Source organism: Squalius cephalus (assembly GCF_949319135.1).
Source record: "Squalius cephalus genome assembly, chromosome: 10".
NCBI classification, from domain to species: domain Eukaryota; kingdom Metazoa; phylum Chordata; class Actinopteri; order Cypriniformes; family Leuciscidae; genus Squalius; species Squalius cephalus.
In genome coordinates, this window is record NC_137131.1 from 20,347,112 (window position 1) to 20,370,814 (window position 23,703).

Here is a 23,703-nt window from a genome sequence, read left to right on the forward strand (position 1 = left end):
AAGATACTACATGCCATGGTGATGCACATGAGTGTTGAACCCGGAAGTGTGTCCAAACGCGCATGCGCACTGACCAGTCCACGCAATCAGGAAACAAACACGCGCGAGGATTCGCATTTGAAGTAAGAAAGTGATATTGAACATTTTGTGATTTCGCAATACTTTTTTTTAACGAATCTAGAATTTGTTCTGACTTGTAAACTACCAAACAATTCAGCACAGCGATGTCATCGAGATAAACAGTGCACGCGAGCGATCCCTGTCATGTTCTGAATTGTTGTCATGTAACGTTAATTCAATTGATTTATACATTTGATAAGTGAATGGTTTTGTCTGTGGTCGTTCCGTTGTTTTGATTACCTTGTATTATTGTTAAGTTCGAGCAGCATGGATTCCGCATGGACGGCTTTCGATACGGAAACTCAGACTATGCTTCAAACTGCGATGAACGGTAACGTTATGTAAACTTTACCTGACTTCTCTGATAATCCATTTAAAGTGATTTGGCTAAGTTAGGTTGTGAAGCATCTTGCCTTTAGCTTACCCTTGCAGGTTAAGAACTTTAAAAGAACAAGTGATTTCTTTCCTCTCAGATCCAAAGAGAGTTGATATGGACAAGCTATCTAACGCCATTGTAGAGCAGTCATTGAAAGACCTCTCGTTCTGTAAAGATGCTGGCCGCTTGTGTTATACTGTAGTTCAGGTAAGCCAGCCTTTCTTATGTTGCTCATTAACTTGTGACCTTTAATATATCCCTAACACAAAGCTGTTTTCATGAACCAACAACTGTCTGCATAACACAGGATGAAATCAAAATGAACCTCCATTGAAGCCATGTATTTTGTTTTATTACATTGCGAATAAACTTTTATACTAAATAGGCAGAGTCCCGGAAAGCTGCATCCAGTGTATTCAGGCGAAAGCTGTTGAATCGTCTACAGCAAGAGTTCACTGCCAGGGAGGAGATTCGAAAGCGCTCGGTGGAGGAGTGGGTGTGTGTGGTCACGTTTATATGCAGCGTATTTGATTATATCAAGGTAAAATATCTCAGTTGCAAGTAGGCAGTTTTAAATTTGTATCGGATGGTCTGTTTTTCCTCAACCAGGTTTGACTAACTTACTTGTTTTTAGGTAAACGATGCTCCTGTTGTGGCCCTTGTGGATCCAATATATGACTGCCTCTTTAGGTTGGCTCAGCCAGATGCCTTGATGAATGAGGAAGAGGTAAAAGGTTTGGCTCATAAACATTTGGAAGTATTGTTTATGATTTTGGGAAGGAATATATAAATATCCGTCAACATTATAATTTTTGACTGTCTGCTGCATTGATATCATAACCTTGTTTCAAATTAACAAGGAATGTCAGGATTGTAGGAATGTCGGAGGACAAAGTAGCTTTGTGCAATTTTGTGGAATATCCAAATTCCCAGTATTCATAAAAAAAAGAAATGGACGATTTAAGGCCCTGATGTACTCACTCTTTTTCGTTCTTCAAGGAAGTTCGAAAAACCTGCGTAACGATATACTGTTTTCAAACATTCAGATGCCGCCCACGCTGCAAACGTTGTTTAGTTGAATATTTAAATATGTTTAAATTTTAAGTATGTGCTGTGCATTATTCTCTCAATAATACAACAAATGCACAACAAAAATGACAGCGGTGAGAAGGGAGCTGTCAAGAAATCATCTGATCATAGGGAAGTAGATATGTTTACTCCAGGGGCCTCATTTATAAAACTGTGCGTAGGAACCTTACTAAAAGTGTACGTGCGCCCGAAAGCCAAAAATGGCGTACGGAAAAAAATATTCAGACTTATAAAACCGTGCGTACGCCAGAACCTGCGCAGAATTCACTTTATAAATCCCAGTCAGCGGAAGATTGTGCGTACATGTGTCTCCACCCGAAATAACCATATATGGAGCTTACAACGCCTAGTTTTACTATGCAGATCCTCATCTACATATCATTTGCATATGATTATTCATCCACGTGATAACTTAAACGTTATCACGTGGATGAATAATCATATGCAAATGATATAAACGGTACAAGAAACATTACATTAATACAAATCAAGTAGTTGTCTATCCTTGCCTTGTTTTTGAATAGCCTACATAAATCAAATAGTGTAAAATACATTTCAGAGAAAGTTTTTCTCAATCTTTTCCACTTGCCGAATTGTATTTTTAATTGATTTATATTTTTAATGGAAACAGATAGGCCTTGGGCATTATTTGCACGAAATTATTTTCTCAGACAATCTGATAAGCAATTATCTCTGTGGTTAAAACATTAAAGCACGCCACAGGAAAAGTGTTCAAAAACAATCGCATCCACAACAAATTTTTCTAATGATTGAATTTAAAATTTTTTTGTAACTTCAGTAATGATTTCATGTTTAAGTGTTTAACTCCATTAATTTGAATGGCATATTTAATATAAATGTTTATATCAGAAGTATTTTATTTATTTAAACTGTTATTTGCGTCAGTTTCACTAAACGGCTCAACACACTCGCTGCTGCAGACATTTAAGAAGGAATGGATATTTGCTTCAAGTGACAGGCTTGGTGATTGAAATTGTATTTGTATAATCTTTCTGTATATGTTTAATTTTCTTTAGATTTTCTGTATAAAAGTGACCAAAAATACATTTAACTCCAGCTCACCATCGGTGTCGCCAAAGTGCTCCATCTCCAAAACGTTCGTACGCATGGGTCAGAGTTTGCGTGCAGGTGCGCAAATTTTCCCGTCAAGTTTTTCTTTATAAATCCCACCTTTTGCGCAGGAACTGGCGTACGCATGTTTTCAGCCCCGTTTTGTGCGTACGCAAGCTTTATAAATGAGGCCCCTGATCTGCAATTCGGCACAGCATTTGTACTCCGCTTTATAAAATACACATTGGTTCAAAGCAGCTTAAGTAATAAACAGGAATAAATAGAATCCGTGTTGCCAAGTTCTTTAAATTTAGGAGTCAGTATTTAATTTGAAAGCAGCTCTCCAGTTTATTCTATCTGCCCTCGAAGCCCCAGAGCACACCCACCTTTAATGCAATTGTTACGGACTAATGGTAGTTCAAATGAAATATACATTTAGTGGTCAAGTTGTAATGCATACTATAGCATCAGTTGATTGTATAGGCAGTGTTTTCACCTTCACACATTATTACTGAATGCATTTGAGATTTATTGATTATATTTTTAAAGGTGATTAATCCATTAACTCCTTGATTAACAATTACTCATTGACATCCCTATGCCGAATGTAGCATGTGATTGTGTTCATGCTTTACAGAACGTGCTACTTTTTAATGGTTGTGAAGTTTTTTTGAAATGTAGTACATTCTCTGACATTACATGATTTCTGAAGTTGCAAAAGACTATTTGTATGGTCATTTGTAAAACATTTGACTTATTTTAAATCCATGAATTTATTTTGTGTTTCTAACAGGTGGACTGCCTGGTCTTACAGCTTCATCGTGTGGGCGAGCAGCTGGAGCAAACAAACTCTCAACGCATGAATCAGCTCTTTTACTTGCTGAGGGATGGTTTTCTCCTTCAGCAAGACCTCGGCTCCATGACGAGGCTCTTGCTGCTGGAGATCTTGGAGTTCAGGGCCAGTGGTTGGACCCTCACTGAAACTGCACACAAGTACTACTACAGTGAAGTAGCTGACTGAGGAGAGGATGAGGTTCCTTGTTCAGCATTCGGGTTTCAAGCGTTCAGTGTTCACGGAAGGCCTAAAGAGTACTTCATGGGAGAAAGAAGTGGAAACCCCATGTACTAGTACTGTGGAGCAGTATGGCGGAGCTCGTGTTCATGCATTTGCATGTGTTGTGTTCAGCGTTTGGGTTTAGCTCAGAATGGTCAGAATTTGTTCTATTTTGAGGTTAGTGTCTTAAATCTGCACTGGATGATGATGATTCCATGCAATAAGAAAAGCAATCGCTACCTGCCGCAAACCTGTGAGTCACCAGCAGTATACATGAATGGCAGTTGTCTTTTCTGTTTAGTTAAAGATTCATACAATGAACACTTTGTTTGTACAGTTTCATATTTTTTACAGTGAAGGGTTATTGCAATATCAGTGGAAGATGCTTTGACTTTTACCTGTGTTGTTAGCACATTAGGATACCTTGTAAACGCTTCTTAATTTTATATTAATTTTAAAATGGCATTGTTAAAGTTTCCGTTTGGGCCAATATGTATGAAAAAAATGTTCAGTCATGTTGGCTTCTGTAAGTTTATTTTTTCAAAATTTGAGAGCATTTCCATTGTTTTGTTTATATACTATAAAGTCTGCTGTTTTGAGTTGCATAAACAAGTGTCAAGTGCATAATCTCTCTTTATTGGCATGACAAAAAATTATTTTTTTTATTGCCAAAGCATTAAAACAACATAGAAAATGATTTAGAAAAGTAAAGCATGTGTACAGACAAAAATTAAACTAAATAAAAAAGACAATATTATATATATTCAAGGCTAGATATAGCAAAAATAATAAAGAATAATAATAATAATAAAAAGATTATAATACAGAAATCATGTAACAACTGAACTTAGTTACTTAAGAATGATTATAAATGGTGCCAGATTAGGATCAATTGGATATGACAAAACTATCAGCACACTGGCCCTAGTTGTAAAGATTTAGTTATAAGAAAAATCCCCAAATTTATTCAATTTATACAAACGTACAATGAAAATCAGAATTACTCAAATTATTCTGAACACATATAATCAGACTCGAGCAAATTGCTTGTTACTAATAGCATCACTTGAAAACTTAAATCGCATAAACGCCCACAAGCCAAAATCTTAAATTCACACACAGACCTGGTGACTTCACGAGTCGTGATTAATGTAAGTCACCAGGTCTGTGTGTGTGAATTTAAGATTCACGAGTAACTAAACTAATCCATTTTTTATTCCTATTGTTTTATACCTTAAATTATATCTTATATCATGAAATAAATGGGTTGAAAATATTTGGTTACAGGACTACTATAGGGGGAGGTAAATATATTTGTGAACATAATATTTCATCATTAACTATTTACATTAAAGAACTTCGCTTCCTTTCGGAAGACCACAGGCCACTGATTCACACAGAGGCACGAGAATGTCACATGACGGGCTTGTTGTGTAGTTCCCTCTCCTCTCGTCAGTTATGCATTTGTGTGATCATGGCGGATCCGGAAGGAGAGTCACTGGAGTCATGGCTAAGTGAGTTTTCATGCTAATACATTACCAGAATATGGTTTAATTTTACTCTGTAGAGTCTTTAAGAGACAGAAAACAGTCATATCCGGATGCTGTTTGTGACCAGTTGTTTTCTCATGTCTTAGCGTGTCTGTGATATTTACACTGACAGGTCATGAGGTTTGGTTGGATGGACTGACCCATCCTAGCCAGCATTTTAGGGTATCGTTGATGCGTTTAAAGTCGGCAGAATATTTGGTTCCAACGCGTTATGCCCCTAAATGAGGTTTTGAGACACGTACTAGGCAGTTGTGATTAGCAAACTCTTTTGTCTTTCACCAATCAATTAAACTCTTTTTGAACGGCTGTTGTCTAAACAGCTGTAACTTTGCACTTTACTGTTAGCTCTGAAACAGGTTCTGTTGTAAGTAGAAAACCAACCAGTTTGTCTTGAACTTCCCACGTTGCATAGTTTATAGTAGTCCCTGTAAAGGCAATTCAAAAGAAAAAAAAATATATCTAAACACATTATAAATGTTAGAATTGTAATGCTAAAACACATTACAAAGACTGTGAACTGTGAAGTACTGAATTCTGGAAAGTGCCTTGCCTATAGCATACTATCTGCCTTTTGAAGTTGTTTCATTAGCGATACTGACACATAGTGAGGTGAATTGAATCAATACTAAACTAAATTGAGCTAAATTTTGCTAAATTAAGTTGTTTTCTTGTTTATTACTGAGGCTAATTCAAATGTTTAGCAGAAGAAGAGTAAAAAATAAGAGAGAATTTATTGAATTTATTAGTTTGATTTTTCATGTTAGACAAAGCCACCAATCCGTCAAACAGACAGGAGGAATGGGAGTACATCATTGGGTTCTGTGACCAAATCAACAAGGAACTTGAAGGGTATGTTTTGTCTTTTTGAGCATCTACACTACGTGACATTTGCCCCCGGTTTACAGTCAGGAGAGGAGTTGATGTTAGTTGCTGAAAATCAGAGCCATTCCTTTAATGTACAATGCCCAGTTTTTCCTCTGTAACCATTTACAACATCTGCAAATGTATGATGTATGATCAAATCTGTTCAGATTTTCAAAAGGCTTTGTTCCAGGCTTGAGCAGATAAGATTGGATTCTAAGTTAGGATGATTCTGTAATAAAGAAACTATAAAGTTTGTGTTTGTTCTTACAAATCACTGATTTGAGAATTGTGTCTGTAACTTGCAGCCCACAGATATCGGTCAGATTATTGGCACATAAAATCCAGTCACCACAAGAATGGGAGTCATTACAAGCACTAACTGTGAGATTATCTCCTTCAGATCAAATATTATATGTTTAATAAAGTGACTGACTAACTAAATTCAGATTGTTCTTACAGGTTTTAGAAGCCTGCATGAAGAATTGTGGGAGGAGGTTTCATAATGAAGTTGGAAAATTTAGATTTTTAAATGAACTCATTAAAGTAGTTTCACCTAAGGTAAGTTAAAAGATTGTTTCTACAAAAAAATTAAAACTCTGTCATCGTTTACCCACCTTCAAGTTATTCAAATCCTGCATGATTTTTTTTTGTCCAACTTTTTAGGTACCATCCATTACAGACACAATACCTCCATAATAAGTTTGCCCTTTTTTATCCTGCAGTATTTGGGAGACAGAGTATCTGAACAAGTGAAGACTAAAGTAATAGAGTTGCTCTTCAGCTGGTCAATTGCTTTACCAGATGAGGCAAAGATCACAGAGGCCTATCAGATGCTAAAGATGCAAGGTTCTTTCGTCACAAATATAAACATTTGCATTTATAAGAATCTCACCTACTTATTTTCTGTCTTTCTATTTTTCTAGACTGTCTTGTTTAGTCTTTGTCACATTCTTTCTTAGGTATTGTAACAGAAGACCCAGAGGTTCCTGTGGACAAGACCCTTGTTCCCTCGCCAAAGCCCAAGAATCCAGTGTTTGACAATGAGGAAAAGAGTAAGGTGAAGAAACACATTACAGTATTAGAACTTAAAGAAAGATTCCAGGTTCAGTACAATTTAGGCTCAATTGACCGTATTTATTGTATAATATGGATTATCAGTTTGTCCCTTGTTTTCTTTATCTAAAAAAAGCAAAAGTTACACTGTCTAGGTTGAGTGAGGCACGCACAATGGAAGTGAATGGAGCGAATCCATAATGTAAATGTAAAATGCTAATTTTTTCAATTGTGTAGCCACAAGATATAAACAACGTGTTAATATGATTTTAGTGTAAGTTACTTACTAACCTTTTCTGTGAGAAGTTATATAAAATTGTATGATTGTGTTGGTGTGACTGATAACAGATTAATGCTAAACAAATTCAATGCGCATGTGCGACCTGCGCATACAAATTATACACAGTTACAAAAAATCGGCCAGTACAATTCTGGTGGCAATTCTTTCGTCACTGTATGCGGGCCCTCACGTACACACAAAAAACGATTTATACTTTGGGCTTTAAGGCCGTAAATCACCAAACCATAAAATGCTGATTTAAACAACTTAACAGCTCAAAAGCTTTTTTTAAAAGACATTTTAACAAGAATCAAAGGAAGTCCTTTTATGAAACTTAATCTCCTTTTAAGTCCAAATGCTGCTGACAGAGCTTTATTTGTATTGAACCTAGAATATTATTTTAAGGGTAATTGTTTTGTAAAATTGTAAAGCATTGTCTATCTATAAACATTTCCTTGCAGCGTCTTGCGGAACTTCTTAAGAGTAAAAAGCCTGAGGATCTTCAAGAAGCCAACCGAATTATCAAGAGCATGGTCAAAGAGGTAAGTGTTTGAATAATCTTGTGCTTTTTTTTATACAAATACTTCACTGACAAATAAGTAAATCCTTCAAATATCTTTGAAAAAAAACAGGAGCCAGTTTTTTAGGAATGTACTAATTGTATTCATGTTGTTTTGAAAAACACATTTAAAAAATAAAAAATGACTGTCATGTACACAGTAAAAAAAAAAGCATTATACATTTACAATATACAATAACATTTGCTTTCCGTCCTTTCTTTTAGTGTAATAATTTTTTGCAAACATTATATACTATTATGTTTTTGTAGATGCACCACATGACAATTTCATAAAACATTGTTATAAAAAGGTAAAATGATCTGATATTTTAAGAGACTTGATATTATTTAATTATTCAATATTAATCTGATATTATTTGTTGACCCTGACACACAGCGGTGAGGGTCTACTATGATGTGATATAATTCCAATTTTAACTTGGGGGTTTTTCTGCATGTTGATTGTGCGATTATTTTTAAGCAGGTTTATGCCGTTTTGTTAAAATATAGTTTTGTAAGAAATAATGGTAGCACTTTATTTTACAGTCCTGTTCCCCAAATACATACTATGTACTACTTATCATAGTCATTACAATAACTGGGTAATAACTAGGTACTAACCCTGAACCTAAACCTAACTTTAACCCATGTAGTTACCTTAACCAACTTATTAACCAGTACTTTCTTAGGTAAGTACACTTTAAGTGCATGTACAGTAAAATAAATTGCAACCGGAGTAGTAATAAAATATTATACCAAAAAGTATCAGTTTATTTTAATTCAGAAATTAAAAGCATGCTCATGGTAGAAGTGGTGTATTCAAGTCATTACCTTTTTGTTTACTCCCTTGATGGTTGTGCTTGCAATAATTAATATGCATTTTTTTAAATGGCTTACTGCCCTCTTACTTTGCTTTCAGGATGAGGCTATACAACAGAAAGCTTCCCATCGTGCCAGCACCCTAGAGGAGGTGAACAACAGTGTGAAGCTCCTAAATGAGATGCTAAGTCATTTCAAAAGAGATGAGTCGACACAAGCAGACAATGAACTTCTAACGGTGAGCCCTTTTATATCCAGTCACTGCTAGACTTGCATTTGTACGTAATTGACCATGTGCAACTGTATGTTCATAGGATCTTTATAATGACTGTGACAAACTTCGAACCGCTGTCTTCAGACTCGCCACCGAGACAGAGGATGATGACAGTGCCTTAGGTAATACACATTAGTAAAACTCATTTAGGTCTTAAGCCAATAATATATTAGAACCAAATAACTTCCTCTCCTTTACATGCACTTTGTGGTCTTTGGTGCAGGTGATATTTTACACGCTAGTGATGATCTCTCACGTGTAATCAACTCATATAAAAAGATTGTTGAAGGACAGACCATTGTGATTGACATACCAGGTTCAACAGCCTCAAAACGTATGTATTATGTACTAGAATTGTTACAATGTACACATTAAAATGTTTTTAAAAAGATTTAGCATACTGTATCTGAATTATCCAAAGAGCTTTGCATGGTTTATGAAACTACAAGTCTGAAAATGCATTTCAATGTGAGTTTGTTTTCTGTTTTTCTGAACAGACCCCAATGACGGAAGCTCTTCTGAGATTTTGATTGATTTGGACTCGGGGTCCCCTTCACCCCTCAAACATGTTTTGACTCCACCCCAGCACTCAGATTCCCTTCCTGCTGACCTCCTCACACTTGCAGCTCGGCCTTCCTCTTCCAACACGTCCTCTGGATCGTCAAGTTTCCAAATCAGTCCTCCATCAAGCCAGCTTCCCAGCAGTCTTTCTCTTCTGGATGAAGAACTTGGTTCATTAGGTAAAGATGGCAATGTATTTTGCAGTGTATGATGTGTATTTTATTTGGAATGTATTTAACCCTTTAAACCCGAAGTGTACCGAAGTGTACACCCCCCCCCCCCCTCACTCAAAAAAAATCATAATCAAATTACTAAGCAACCACTGAATGGAATAACAAAAAATAGGTATAATTTTAAAGCTTAGAAACTCAGCTTTTTAATGCTAATTTTGATAAACTCTTAACGAGTGCTGAGTAGTCCCTCTAAAACCGAGTGCACTGCCCGCCACCTAGCTAGGAAAAGATTAATAATCATATTTTTCTAAACTACTGCCTTGATCAACACAAAATAGGTGTCATTTGAAAGCTTAGAGTCTGAACTTTACAGTGCATATAGCATATTCGGTGCATATATGCATAACAGTGCATATTTTATTAACTCCTAAGTAATGCTGTTTGCTGATAAATAGAAAATAAATGTTTTCATAATTTATGAAATCATTTTTTGTACTATGTACTGCAATATGTCAAAAACATCATACAGTTCAGATAGTCATGTGTCATCTAAAAAGGTCTCACGGAGTAGAATACAACAAGCATAATTGTTTCGGGCTTTGACTAAACTTGAGCGAGTTTTTGTACGTGAAGACCCATATGTAAATAATATACGGATGCGGCATTCGTCGCGTTTTTGCTCGTAACTTCATAACTTCGTAACATGCTCCGATTGTGGAAAATGGCAAAGCATTATTTACAGCAGATTCTCACGATTAAAATCAACATAATACATTGCGTTGATCACAAGATATCCCTCATGGTGGAACAATTTTGAAAAATGCACTAAACAAGGCTACATTGGTTCCAAATGCTGTAACTTTTGATTACTTTATGCAATTCCCACAAAATGCAGATGCAGCTCACATGTAGAGGAACTTAAAAAGGGATTTTCCTCTTACCTTATTTTCTTCCTGAGTTATTGCATGTCAAATACGAAAGATATGTATTATCAGCAGTTTCTCAGCATGAGAATGTCCTAATGTAATTTATATTTTCTAAAAATTTAAAAAGTGTTCTATCAAACTATGCCTACCTTTTGACTCTCCTTGCTATAGTTTTGGAGTTATGAGTCTTTACGTTTGTGTATGTCACTCAGAAAAAACAACTCTTCAGGGCTTAAAGGGTTAATATAAAATTGAATACACCACTGTTCAAAAGTTTTAGGCCAATATTTCCACACTTTCCACATTAAGCAGCACAATCATTTTTTAATAGTAAGAGGAAGAATAAAAAGAAGAAGAGAGATAAGTATCTTGAGCACCAAATCAGCATATTAGAATGATTTTGTTTGGATCATGTAACCTTGAAGACTCATATAATGGCTGCTGAATATGGAGCTTTGTCTTTTTACAGATTTTTATTTTTTATTATTATTAAAACAGTTATTTTAAATTATAATAATATTTCACAAATTAAACTGTTAAACTGTAAATTAAACTGTTTTACTGTCAAATAATCAATTTTTTATTATCAAATAAATACAGCCTTTGTAAACAAAAATCGTACTAACCTCAAACCTTTGTACGGGAGTGTAAGTAATATGTATAATATAATATAAATTTCTATAGGAGTGGGTTCCTATTCAATAAGTAAGAGTCATCCATTTTAAGGCAATCTCATTGTTTAACACTCTTGGTGTTAACTGACTATTTTTCAGGCCTTGGTAGTCTGGACTCAAAATCAAAGAAGTCAGCAGAAAAGAATACAAAAGAAGCTCAAAGCAATCATTGGATTTCTTCACAAGTAAGATTACGGTGCTGTAGCCTATATATCATTTAAATGTATAATGAATTTAAAATGTGTGCCTAGAGGGTCTGCATTTTATGATGTTTGATATCTACCCATTAACATTTTGTTTTTTTGTTCTTTGTAATGACAGACTTCTAAACCAGTGATTGACCTCCTCTTCAGCTCTGCTCCATTAAATCCTCTAATCTCAACAGCGCCACCTACCTCTGAAGCTACCTCAGTCACAAGCTTTGAAAACTCCCTCCAGCAGAGCAGTAAAGACTTTGCCATGCTGGACCTGGACAAGGCTAATAGGTAGTGAGAGAATAAGTAGCAATTTCTTAAAAAAAAAAAAAACACAAAAAAACCATTTATTATTTTTATTTATTACATATTAGAATTACTTCTGACAGATTATGTGACACTGAAGTAATGGCTGCTGAAAATTAAGTTTTTTTCCAAATATATTCTAGAGAGGATTGATGCCATTGGTAAATGTTAGTTGTTCTGAGATTTTTAATAATAGCAGTTTAATAATAGCATTAAAACAGGGAAGGAAGGAAGGAAGGAAAGCGGCAGTATGTCCACACTCTATTATTAGAGCCTTTTATTGTGATCAGAGAACTGCTTGTGAATTGTCTCGTTCCATTTAAATACAACTAATTGTTTGTTCTTTCTATATTAAGCAGCCAGTCCAAATATTCAAGCTCGGGTGGCAGAGAACTTAGAGCTTGGGAAGAGAACATTCATCCTGCATTAACCACATTCAGTTTTCCTGCTGGAATAACACCAGTGCCTTCTGCTGTATCCTCTGCCAAACCTCAGAGCTTCGCCCCAGACAGCCCTCTCTTTAGATCCCTGTCTCCAACACTACCCACCAGTCACTCACCCTCGGGCTCAGACATCTCCCTAAACACTGTCTTTGTTCCACTGGAGGCCGTTAAACCAAGTAAGGCCTTTAAATGAATATGGATGCTGTGAGAGCTAAAGCAGTTATTCTAGACGTAATGACTTGCCTGTTATGGTAAGGCTTAGAACTGTGTGTTTTTCCCTTTATGTTTTCACAGGTAAGGAGGGTCCAGTGACAGCCTACGATAAGGATGGTGTTCGTGTGTTGTTGCACTTTGCTACTGACCATCCACCTGGTCGCCCTGATGTTCTGGTGATTGTGGTGTCCATGTTGAACACAGCACCACTGTTAGTGAGGAATGTAGTGCTTCAGGCAGCTGTGCCGAAGGTAATATTCTTCTGAAGTATATGGAAGCTAAAAATAGACTGTTATTGTTTTGTGATAGACAAGCATTTTTTATTTTATGGATTTTGCAGTTCTGAATTCCTTTTGGTTTCAGATGGTTTTGATTAATGCATTTTTGACTTTTACCTCTGTGATTTGTAATTGACAGTCTATGAGAGTGAAGCTGCAGCCCCCTTCTGGTACAGAAATGGTTCCCTTTAACCCCTTCATGCCCCCCAGTTCTATCACTCAGATCATGCTCCTGGCTAACCCACTGAAGGTGAAGTTACACATTTACACACATACACATTTAATTGTCTATCTAAATGAGGACATTCCATCCATCCATCCATCCATCCATCCATCCATCTTCTACCGCTTATCCGGGACCGGGTCGCGGGGGCAGCAGTCTAAGCAGGGATGCCCAGACTTCCCTCTCCCTAGACACTTCCTCCAGCTCTTCCGGGGGGACACCAGGCGTTCCCAGGCCAGCCGGGAGACATAGTCTCTCCAGCGTGTCCTAGGTCTTCCCCGGGGTCTCCTCCCGGTGGGACATGCCCGGAACACCTTCCCGGGAAGGCGTCCAGGAGGCATCCGGAAAAGATGCCCGAGCCACCTCAACTGACCCCTCGATGTGGAGGAGCAGCGGCTCTACTCTGAGCTCCTCCCGAGTGACCAAGCTTCTCACCCTATCTCTAAGGGATCGCCCAGCCACCCTGCGGAGAAAGCTCATTTCGGCCGCTTGTATCCGGGATCTTGTCCTTTCGGTCATGACCCACAGCTCATGACCATAGGTGAGAGTAGGAACGTAGATTGACCGGTAAATCGAGAGCTTCGGCTTGCGGCTCAGCTCCTTCTTCACCACGACAGACCGGTACAGGGACCGCATTACTGCAGAAGCTGCACCGATCCGCCTGTCAATCTCCCGTTCCATCCTTCCCTCACTCGTGAACAAGACCCCAAGATACTTGAACTCCTCCACTTGAGGCAGGAACTCTCCACCAACCTGAAGCGGGCAAACCACCCTTTTCCGACTGAGAACCATGGCCTCGGATTTGGAGGTGCTGATTCTCATCCCAGCCGCTTCACACTCGGCTGCAAACCGTCCCAGTGCATGCTGGAGGTCCTGGTTTGATGAGGCCAGCACGACAACATCATCTGCAAAGAGCAGAGATGAAATCGTGTGGTCCCCAAACCTGACCCCCTCCGGCCCCTGGCTGCGCCTAGAAATTCTGTCCATAAAAATTATGAACAGAACCGGCGACAAAGGGCAGCCCTGCCGGAGTCCAACATGCACCAGGAACAAGTCTGACTTACTGCCGGCAATGCGAACCAAGCTCCTGCTCCGGTCGTACAGGGACCGGATAGCCCTTAGCAAAGGGCCCCGAACCCCATACTCCCAGAGCATGCTCCACAAGATGCCGCGAGGGACACAGTCGAATGCCTTCTCCAAATCCACAAAGCACATGTGGATTGGTTGGGCAAACTCCCATGAGCCCTCCAGCACCCTGTAGAGGGTATAGAGCTGGTCCAGTGTTCCACGACCGGGACGAAAACCACACTGTTCCTCCTGAATCCGAGGTTCTATTATCGGCCAGATTCTCCTCTCCAGTACCCTGGCATAGACTTTCCCAGGGAGGCTGAGAAGTGTGATCCCCCTATAGTTGGAGCACACCCTCTGGTCCCCCTTCTTGAAAAGAGGGACCACCACCCCGGTCTGCCAGTCCAAAGGCACTGTCCCCGACCGCCACGCGATGCTGCAGAGGCGTGTCAGCCAAGACAGCCCCACAACATCCAGAGACTTGAGGTACTCAGGGCGGATCTCATCCACCCCCGGTGCCTTGCCACCGAGGAGTTCCTTGACTACCTCGGTGACTTCAGCTTGGGTGATGGACGAGTCCGCCTCCGAGCCCTCAGCCTCTGCTTCCTCAATGGAAGACGTGACGGCGGGATTGAGGAGATCCTCGAAGTATTCCTTCCACCGTCCGGTGATATCCCCAGTCGAGGTCAACAGCTGCCCACCTCCACTGTAAACAGCATTGGTAGGGCACTGCTTCCCCCTCCTGAGGCGCCGGACGGTTTGCCAGAATCTCTTCGAGGCCGACCGATAGTCCTGCTCCATGGCCTCACCGAACTCCTCCCAGGCCCGTGTTTTTGCCTCCACAACCACCCGGGCTGCAGTCCGCTTGGCCCGTCGGTACCCATCAGCTGCCTCAGGAGTCCCACAAGCCAGCCAGGCCCGATAGGACTCCTTCTTCAGCTTGACGGCATCCCTTACTTCCGGTGTCCACCACCGGGTTCGGGGATTGCCGCCTCGACAGGCACCGGAGACCTTACGGCCACAGCTCCGAGTGGCCGCATTGACAATGGAGGTGGAGAACATGGTCCACTCGGACTCAATATCTCCAGACTCCCTCGGGATCTGGTCAAAGCTCTGCCAGAGGTGGGAGTTGAAGATCTCTCTGACAGGAGATTCGGCCAAACGTTCCCAACAGACCCTCACAGTACGTTTGGGTCTGCCGAGTCTGTCCAGCTTCCTCCCCTGCCATCGGATCCAACTCACCACCAGGTGGTGATCAGTTGACAGCTCCGCCCCTCTCTTCACCCGAGTGTCCAAGACATACGGCCGGAGGTCGGATGAAACGACCACAAAGTCGATCATCGACCTCCGGCCTAGGGTGTCCTGGTGCCATGTGCACTGATGGACACCCTTATGCTTGAACATGGTGTTCGTTATGGACAAGCTGTAACTAGCACAGAAGTCCAATAACAGAACACCACTCGGGTTCAGATCAGGGGGGCCGTTCCTCCCAATCACGCCCCTCCAGGTGTCACTGTCGCTGCCCACGTGGGCGTTGAAGTCCCCCAGTAGAACGACGGAGTCCCCAGTCGGAGCACTTTCCAGCACCCCTCCCAGAGACTCCAAGAAGGCCGGGTACTCTGCACTGCCGTTCGGCCCGTAGGCACAAACGACAGTGAGAGACCTATCCCCGACCCGAAGGCGCAGGGAAGCGACCCTCTCGTTCACCGGGGTGAACTCCAACACATGGCGGCTGAGCTGGGGGGCTATAAGCAAACCCACACCAGCCCGCCGCCTCTCACCATGGGCAACTCCAGAGTGGTGAAGAGTCCATCCTCTCTCGAGGAGTGTAGTTCCAGAGCCCAAGCCGTGCGTAGAGGTGATCCCAACTATCTCTAGTCGGAATCTCTGAACCTCACGCACAACCTCAGGCTCCTTCCCCGCCAGAGAGGTGACGTTCCATGTCCCTAGAGCTAGATTCCGCGTCCAGGGATCGGGTTGTCTAGGCCCCCGCCTTCGACTGCCGCCCGATCCACTTAGCACCGGCCCCTTACTGTCCCTCCTGCAGGTGGTGGGTCCACGGGAGGGTGAGGACATTCCATAAACTTATATCATTTTTATAAACAGATAGTTATAAATACTATAACTTAACCTTAACCTTAAAAGAAAAAGAAAATCTGCTTTTTATAAATAGACATCCTCAAAAGTTAGTTTTGTTAGATTTAGCTCACTTCTGGGTGAACATTTGTCCAAAATATGGTTTGGTAGGTACATCACTAGACAATTGTACATCACTAGACAATAGACATTAACATCACATTTATAAAATACATTTATATTATTATTTATATTGTTTTGCTTTTTTTTTTTTTGCAAACTTGTTAGACTAATGCCTAACCTTGGAAAATAAATTGAATATTAAATAATAAATAACGTTCACAGTCATGTTTAGTTTTATTTGACATATTTTGAACAAGTAATTACTTCACAACCACTAAAAAAGTACATCTTTATAGTATGAATGTGTGTAATATGAATGTAATTTGGATGTACTGCATCCGCCATGCTGTCAGTATCATGTGACCTACCAGCGTTAGTTACGTGGCTTCACTGCCATTTATAAATCCTCTCTTGTGGCCTCATGGGATAGTAAAGTGTCCATCGTTTGCACACTTCAGAATCCCGCCGGAAGTAGGTCATCCAGGTACTTTTTTGCCTACTCTTCTACGAGTACTGTGAATTCATCAGTATTCCTTTTTTCACATACTCTTTTTGCCTACTATATAGTAGGGAAGTTAGCGATTTCGGATGCAGCCTCTGTTTCCATGGTTCAAAACTACGCACTTAGTTCTGTTAATTAGTTACCATTCCCTTGTGTAATTAAGCTCTGAGTTCTGTCGATTCCTGGTTGGGTGTTAATCGTCTATTATTTACGCAATTTGCGGTTCTCCTATGCTGTTCCTGTGATCCCCTGAGTATTTTGATTGTGAATAAAGACTGTCTTTTTGTTTCCTCTTCGTCAGTAACTGAGGACAAGGGTTTTTGGTTTTTTGTTGTGTTTTTTTATTGTACAAAACAATATAGAGTCACACCATTTTGTATCGCTGAAAACAGGTTAGGTTATAGAATGCTTTTGGATGGAATTTCTTGAATATTTGAAATGTTTCATCTCTGAAAAGTCAATTGTCATGTTTGTCACCATATTTTGAGAATTACTACGTTGCTAATCCCTGCAATATCCTGCATAATCCCTTCATATATTGTTTTACTTGTGGCCATTCAAAGAAATTATAAATATGTTTACATGATAAAATGTCTATGATAAACTCATGACTGCGTAAATAATTGTATGTGTGTGTTTTACAGGAGAAAGTGAGAATGAGGTACAAGCTGACATTGATCCTTGGAGATCGACAGGTCACAGAGTCTGGAGAGATAGACAAGTTCCCTCCAGTGGAAAGATGGGGTCATTTATAGCTGTGTAAGCACTATTACTCATGAAGAGAAATGGAAAACACGGTGTGCATCAGTGAGCCTTTGACTGTGTCTCAAAGATATGTTATGTCTGGGACTTTACCTTTGACACACTGGATGTTACATTTATAAATCCCAATCTGTGAGTAATCCCCCAGATGTCTTGATATGCTGGTTTTAGGTACTCATTAGGTTCTGTTGTCATTAACATAAGCATGTTGCTTATAGTAATGGGTCATTTTATTGTTAGCCACCACTTGACAATTCAGCTCATTCAGATCACTGGACAGGTTACAATTCTTCTATCCTTTAATCTCTGTTCCGTGATGTGATGCGCCAGTTGTGTTAGAGCTTATGTGAATTTTATTGATGTTATTTCTGAGTTTTACATATTTATTTCATTACTATTTATCAGATTCTTTGACATACTCTGTCTTGCGTCATTTAGCAGAAACTCAGCAGATAACAGTAATTCACACAGGGAAGTGTGGAGGGGAAAGGAGTGTGCAAAGCATACTTGACTTCTGTGTTTTTGGATGTAAAGTTTCACTTTATTTCCTTTTTTTACACAACTGGAAGAAATTGCCTATTTGCAGAGTTGTCCGATTTTCTTTATTTTTGTGTGTGTGTAATTGGACAGGAGGCTGGTTTTGATGTTTTACATTACATGTTTTACACTTCATTTTAGGGTTATTACAGATGCAATTATTTATATTATAAAATGTGACTTTTAAAAGATGTGTTTGCGAATTTTGTATGGCTTTTGATTTGTTTTGTTTTACAGCAGATGTCTCAGTATTATTTTGTTGTACTGGATGTGTCCAGGAGCCTATTATAATGATTATTAATTTGACTTGTAAATTATTTTGAAGAAGAGCTTCACAAATATTCCAATGATACTGTTCTTTTTAGACTCAGTTAAATCTACAATTTAACATTATGTATACTGTTTTAAAGACATAAATATATTGTTTTAAACAATGTGGTATACTATGTCTATCAGTATTGGTTGCTGTTGGTTTTGTCAAATCATTCACACTCAGCTTTGCTGCTTAAATGCAGCTGGGGATATTGCTGATTTGGTCAAATCAAGGGGAGGATGGGCATGGGGGTAATGGGATTCCGGAAGTGGGCCCTTTTAAATGTCGTCATTTCCGGCGGCATTACGCGCGTTCGTGAGAGGCAGAGGCAGTCATGGCAGACGAGAAGCCAAAGGTGCGTGTGCAAGACTCTTTATAAATGTTTTTATAAGCACGACAATTCTTTGTTATATGATTAATGGGTACTTTTCAGAGTTTATTTTCCTCTCATTTATTGTTCACTGATTCAATTTCTTTGTGAAATGGTGATGGTTTTCCATAAAGCTAACGCGCTAATTATCCAGTTCGCTAATGTGCCTCGCACCTCATACACACTGCAAGTGATAAGACAAAACTTGTAGTAAACAAAGCACTGTATTTTGGAAGCGTGCAGGGTCCACTGCAGTTTCTCGCGAGCTCGCTGACTGTTCGCGCGCAAAGCTCTGGACTCGCGAATTAGTACCGACAGTGCAGACTGCAGCGTGGATTTATAACAGACGCGTTGTAGGAGTCATAATTGTGTATTTAATCTTGTATCTTAAGACTTTTCTTTTTTTGACAATTTTTTTTTTTTTTTTTTTTTTTTTTTTTTTTTTTTTTTTAAAGTCGTGTGTTGTGCGAGCAGCCACTGCACATTTTTCGTGTCGCCCTCATCTAACACATCTAAAAATCAACTCATCAGCTCAGTAGTAGAGACTTGAATGAAGTATGAGTGATGAGCGAGATGTGCAAAATGTTCAGTGGTGGGTGGGGGTCCCTAAGACATGTTTGCGAAGTACTGCTCTACACGAATCACTTAATTTGAAATCTGTAATAAAAGAAAATGGCCACATTCATGTCTGTAGTGTGGTGTTAAATTTATTTTGTAGGTTTATTGTTATTCTGTTGTTCAATACATCAACCCTCGGTTCTCACAGACAAGGCTTAAGCCAAGTCCAAGACTAAAATGCATGTTTTAACTGAAAGCAACTTGTATATCTTAAAATATGTCAGTGCCATTGTTTTGTCTCAACCAGTAATGTTTTTTTTTCTCTCTTTTTTTTTTCTGAGGCACATTTATAATAGCTACTTAAATGTCTTAATTAAGATAAGGACTAATCCTGGCTTAATCTAAGCCCTGTCTGTGAAATCAGGCCATAATGTCTAATAGTTTAGACTTTGGAGGAGAGTATGTTATTTTAGATGGGTGAAAGAACCTGTTTTTTTTTTTAATTGTTTTTTACTTATTAGCTTTGTAAACCCTTTTATTGAACTGAATTTTTGTGTTCCTGTCATGATTCCAAGGTGCTACAATCTTGTACCATCCAATTATGTGCTCTACATAATTGTGGCCAAGCATGTATTTATTTAGCTTTTGATGTCTGTGTTTATGATAACTGTATTTTACTTTTCATTTCAGGAGGGTGTAAAAACAGAGAATGACCACATCAATCTGAAAGTGGCTGGGCAGGATGGCTCAGTGGTTCAGTTTAAAATCAAGAGGCACACACCCCTCAACAAACTGATGAAAGCATATTGTGAGAGACAGGTACAATTATTTTATTTTCATTCAACTGCATCATTTACCTTCCCTTACAGTAACAATCATCCTTCCTTTAAGTGCACAGGTTGTCCAAACTTGCCACTAAGAGATTGGTAAAGAAGATGTGAATGTCTGGAAATATTTGGTTATAAGTTGGATATAAATCTCATCTGTATAAGGGTGATGGAAACATAGCTATTGGTTGCAGATACATACTATATGTATTTGCAACCAATAGCTATGTTTCCATCAGCCTGGTTTTATGCGCATTTTGAAGTATTGCATCAGAAACAAGTGATGGAAACGCCAAATTCGCAAAAAAGTTTTTATGCTTGCTTGGTCTTTGCCTAGTGCGAAAAAGAGTTAATGAGAGATAGAAACGCATTGGCTGAATAAATTCTGTTGTAGTGAATATTAAACCCCCGTGACTAATCAACTGTTTCTGCTGATGGTGTTTTATTTAGTGTTGGTTACAAATACCACCGTCATCCGCTCAAACAACTAGATGGAAACGCACTAATTCACATTTTTCTTTTTTCTTTTTTTGCGAACTTTGAAAAGATTCGCTTCACGTTTGGATGGAAACCCAGTTAATGAGCTTCCTTGCACAACATTTAAATGGTTTGGTTCAGTATTTGCTGAAAGCTAGTCCAGTGTCGCATTATCAGAGTTCCTCTGAAATCTTGTCTAGATCTGCTCTGGGGAATATTATGTATGTATGTCTGTGTGTGTGTGTGTGTGTGTGCAGAAGCATGATTTACATGCTCACAGCTGCACATCTGTGCATTTCTCAGCAACAGCATGTGTAGTCCGCCAAGACCAAATACATCAACACGGTCATATCCTTTTATACAGAGTTTCTCAACTCGCGTCTTCAGGAACAACCTCCCAGAAGGTTTTAGATGTCGCTGTATTTAACACTCTAAGAAGCTGATGAGCTGAGAGATTTTAATTAGTGAGACATCTGAAACTTTTTGGTAGGTGGTTCCCAAGACTGCAGTTGAGAAATGCTAACATGTTACAACTACTCATTGCTAAACTTTGATATAAATAATTCTAAATGATAAAACTCATACAATGTGTTGTTAAACCTCCTATAAAACATAAGGCCCTTTCAAATGACTCTCATTAGGGCATCAATGCAATTGGGTTAATCCATCTCCATAATTCCAGCACAGGTTTTTTTTTTTAAGAGGGATTACTTCTATGTATTGCTATTGCAATAACAGTAGTATTTTTCTTTTCTTTGCCATGGTGGCAAATTTTGGCTCTATAGATTTTTACTGAAACTTTAAAATCTCAGCTCAGGATGGTCCTAGCTCCTGGAAACAAAAACTGATCTCTGAAGCACATAAAAGGGTACATCTATTAACATTTTCCACATTATAGTTCCTTAGTCTTAAATGCCAGAGCACGGGATAGTAGAAATATAGGGAAAGTCTGAATTCAGGTTGATCGGGACACTTTTACCCAGTCATCTCAATGGCAAGAAAGTATCCCAATCAACCTGAATTCGTCATTTGACAGGGCCTTTTCTTCACAGTATTCCACTTGTGTGTTATGTGTCTAAAGCATGCTTATCGAGAAGCCAAGTCAACATTTGATCTGTTCACAGGGGCTATCAATGCGTCAGATTCGGTTCCGTTTTGATGGGCAGCCAATTAATGAGACTGACACACCAGCTCAGGTACAGTCACTGATATGACCAGTTCTGGATGTCACCATGCTTAAAGTATTCATATCATTTATAGTCTTTCTTTTTTTTTCTTTTTTTTTTATCTATTTGCAGTTGGAAATGGAGGATGAGGATACAATTGATGTATTTCAGCAACAGACTGGGGGCCTGATGTGAATAACTACCTCTGCCCTCCATCACCATGTCCTCCTCTCTGTCCTCTGCATTTTTTTTTTTTTTAATAGGCTGACCTCCCTCCACCTTGCCAAAACTTGTGCTCTAAAATGCCCATCAGCTCTCCCAAATCAGATGAATGGCTTTCTTAAAATATTTGTGTAAACGCTGATATATTTCATCAGATGTTGACCTAAGAGTGTTAAGACTAAAATGCTTTTAATCAGTCATCAGATTTGGTATATAGAACTTTAGTCAGTGTCAGTTCTAAGGTACAGTCTTGTTTGCTCAGAGCCGTTGGACTTTTTATAAATATTTTATATATGTTGATGTATTTCTATTTTGTACTCAGGCTAATTTTATTTAGTGACTTGTGTTGTGAATTGAAATGTTGATAAGATTTTGTGTTGGAATAAAATTGTTTTACAAAACCACTTGAGGCTTTTTGTTTTCTTTTTTACCTGTTCATTATTACATTTAAAAGAAATAGCAACATGGTTAAATGGGGCATTGTGTTTCCACTATTCTTTTTAGATACAGTTGTGGTTTACATACACATTGTAGATCTACAAAATAACATCGAAAAAATGTTTTTAGTGCTCCCTGAATAAGCAATTTCACAAAACAAATGTTTACAAATTGTTGAGACAAGATAAAAAAGCGGAATAAGACTTCAAAGGTGTACATACGCAATTCTTAATATTTTAAACTTTTTTTTTTTTGTTCTTGTTTTTCAGAAGAATCTGGTACATTTGGTTTTCTAGCATCTTCTGCATATACAGGTGCTGGTCATATAATTAGAATATCATCAAAAAGTTGATTTATTTCAGTAATTCCATTAAAAAAGTGAAACTTGTGTATTATATAGACTCATTACATGCAAAGTGAGATATCTCAAGACTTTATTTGTTATAATTTTGATGATTATAGCTTACAGCTTGTGAAAACCACAAAATCAAAATCTCAGAAAATTAGAATATTACATGAAATCACACAGTAATTACACAGTAATCCCATGGTCATTGAACCAGGTTTTGGTTCTTTTGGCAGTGTGGGCAGGTGCAAATCCTGCTGGAAAATGAAGTCAGCATCTCCATAAAGCTTGTCTGCTGAAGGAAGCATGAAGTGCTCTGAACATGTCCTGGTAGACGGCTGCGTTGAGTGGACAGCACAGTGGACCAACACCAGCCGATGACATGGCTCCCCAAACCAACACAGACTGTGGAAACTTCACACTGGACTTCAAGCATCTTGGATTGTGTGCCTCTCCATTCTTCCTCCAGACTCTGGGACCTTGGTTTCCAAATGAGATGCAAAATTTGCTCTCATCAGAAAAGAGGACTTTGGTCCACTGTGCTTTATTAAATCCAGAGTCAACGCAGCCGTCTACCAGGACATTTTCAGAGCACTTCATGCTGACTTCATTTTCCAGCAGGATTTGCACCTGCCCACACTGCCAAAAGAACCAAAACCTGGTTCAATGACCATGGGATTACTGTGTAATTACTGTGTGATTTCTTGTAATTTTCTAATTTTCTGAGATTATGATTTTGTGGTTTTCACAAGCTGTAAGCCATAATCATCAAAATTATATCAAATAAAGGCTTGAGATATCTCACTTTGCATGTAATG

At 38.9% G+C, this 23,703-nt stretch overlaps 3 protein-coding genes across 4 annotated transcripts; all 3 read left to right on the top strand.

The window, feature by feature from the left end:
• mif4gda (MIF4G domain containing a) lies at window positions 1-4,091 on the top strand. Its single transcript, XM_079883568.1, has 6 exons — window positions 1-122; window positions 378-451; window positions 594-703; window positions 882-1,037; window positions 1,131-1,223; window positions 3,450-4,091. The coding sequence occupies exons 1-6, from the start codon at window positions 16-18 to the stop codon at window positions 3,675-3,677; spliced, it is 768 nt and encodes a 255-aa protein (XP_079739694.1). The 5' UTR covers window positions 1-15; the 3' UTR covers window positions 3,678-4,091.
• Window positions 4,092-5,086: 995 nt separating this feature from the next.
• On the top strand, window positions 5,087-18,622 carry gga3a (golgi associated, gamma adaptin ear containing, ARF binding protein 3a). 2 transcript variants are annotated; one of them, XM_079884272.1, is made up of 17 exons: window positions 5,087-5,224; window positions 6,025-6,109; window positions 6,430-6,505; window positions 6,584-6,682; window positions 6,847-6,970; window positions 7,084-7,181; window positions 7,919-7,999; window positions 8,936-9,073; window positions 9,150-9,231; window positions 9,333-9,443; window positions 9,607-9,849; window positions 11,543-11,628; window positions 11,765-11,928; window positions 12,300-12,562; window positions 12,681-12,850; window positions 13,017-13,127; window positions 17,514-18,622. In XM_079884272.1, the coding sequence occupies exons 1-17, from the start codon at window positions 5,128-5,130 to the stop codon at window positions 17,622-17,624; spliced, it is 2,139 nt and encodes a 712-aa protein (XP_079740398.1). In that variant the 5' UTR covers window positions 5,087-5,127; the 3' UTR covers window positions 17,625-18,622. The 2 variants fall into 2 exon arrangements, with proteins under 2 accessions (XP_079740398.1, XP_079740399.1); XM_079884273.1 differs by having other exon boundaries at window positions 12,303-12,562; window positions 17,514-18,619.
• A 115-nt stretch (window positions 18,623-18,737) lies between these two features.
• Window positions 18,738-22,505, top strand: sumo2a (small ubiquitin like modifier 2a). Its single transcript, XM_079884409.1, has 4 exons — window positions 18,738-18,836; window positions 20,100-20,228; window positions 21,838-21,909; window positions 22,012-22,505. The coding sequence occupies exons 1-4, from the start codon at window positions 18,816-18,818 to the stop codon at window positions 22,072-22,074; spliced, it is 285 nt and encodes a 94-aa protein (XP_079740535.1). The 5' UTR covers window positions 18,738-18,815; the 3' UTR covers window positions 22,075-22,505.
• Window positions 22,506-23,703: the final 1,198 nt, after the last annotated feature.

Coding starts and splice junctions, on each gene's coding strand:
- mif4gda (XM_079883568.1), top strand. CDS start 16: ATGGTGATGCACATGAGTGTTGAACCCGGAAGTGTGTCCAAACGCGCA. Junction 704..881: donor TGTGTTATACTGTAGTTCAG/GTAAGCCAGCCT, acceptor TATACTAAATAG/GCAGAGTCCCGGAAAGCTGC. Junction 1,224..3,449: donor CCTTGATGAATGAGGAAGAG/GTAAAAGGTTTG, acceptor TGTTTCTAACAG/GTGGACTGCCTGGTCTTACA.
- gga3a (XM_079884272.1), top strand. CDS start 5,128: ATGACGGGCTTGTTGTGTAGTTCCCTCTCCTCTCGTCAGTTATGCATT. Junction 9,444..9,606: donor AGGTTCAACAGCCTCAAAAC/GTATGTATTATG, acceptor TTTTCTGAACAG/ACCCCAATGACGGAAGCTCT. Junction 11,929..12,299: donor GACCTGGACAAGGCTAATAG/GTAGTGAGAGAA, acceptor TTCTATATTAAG/CAGCCAGTCCAAATATTCAA.
- sumo2a (XM_079884409.1), top strand. CDS start 18,816: ATGGCAGACGAGAAGCCAAAG. Junction 18,837..20,099: donor TGGCAGACGAGAAGCCAAAG/GTGCGTGTGCAA, acceptor TTTTCATTTCAG/GAGGGTGTAAAAACAGAGAA. Junction 20,229..21,837: donor AAGCATATTGTGAGAGACAG/GTACAATTATTT, acceptor ATCTGTTCACAG/GGGCTATCAATGCGTCAGAT.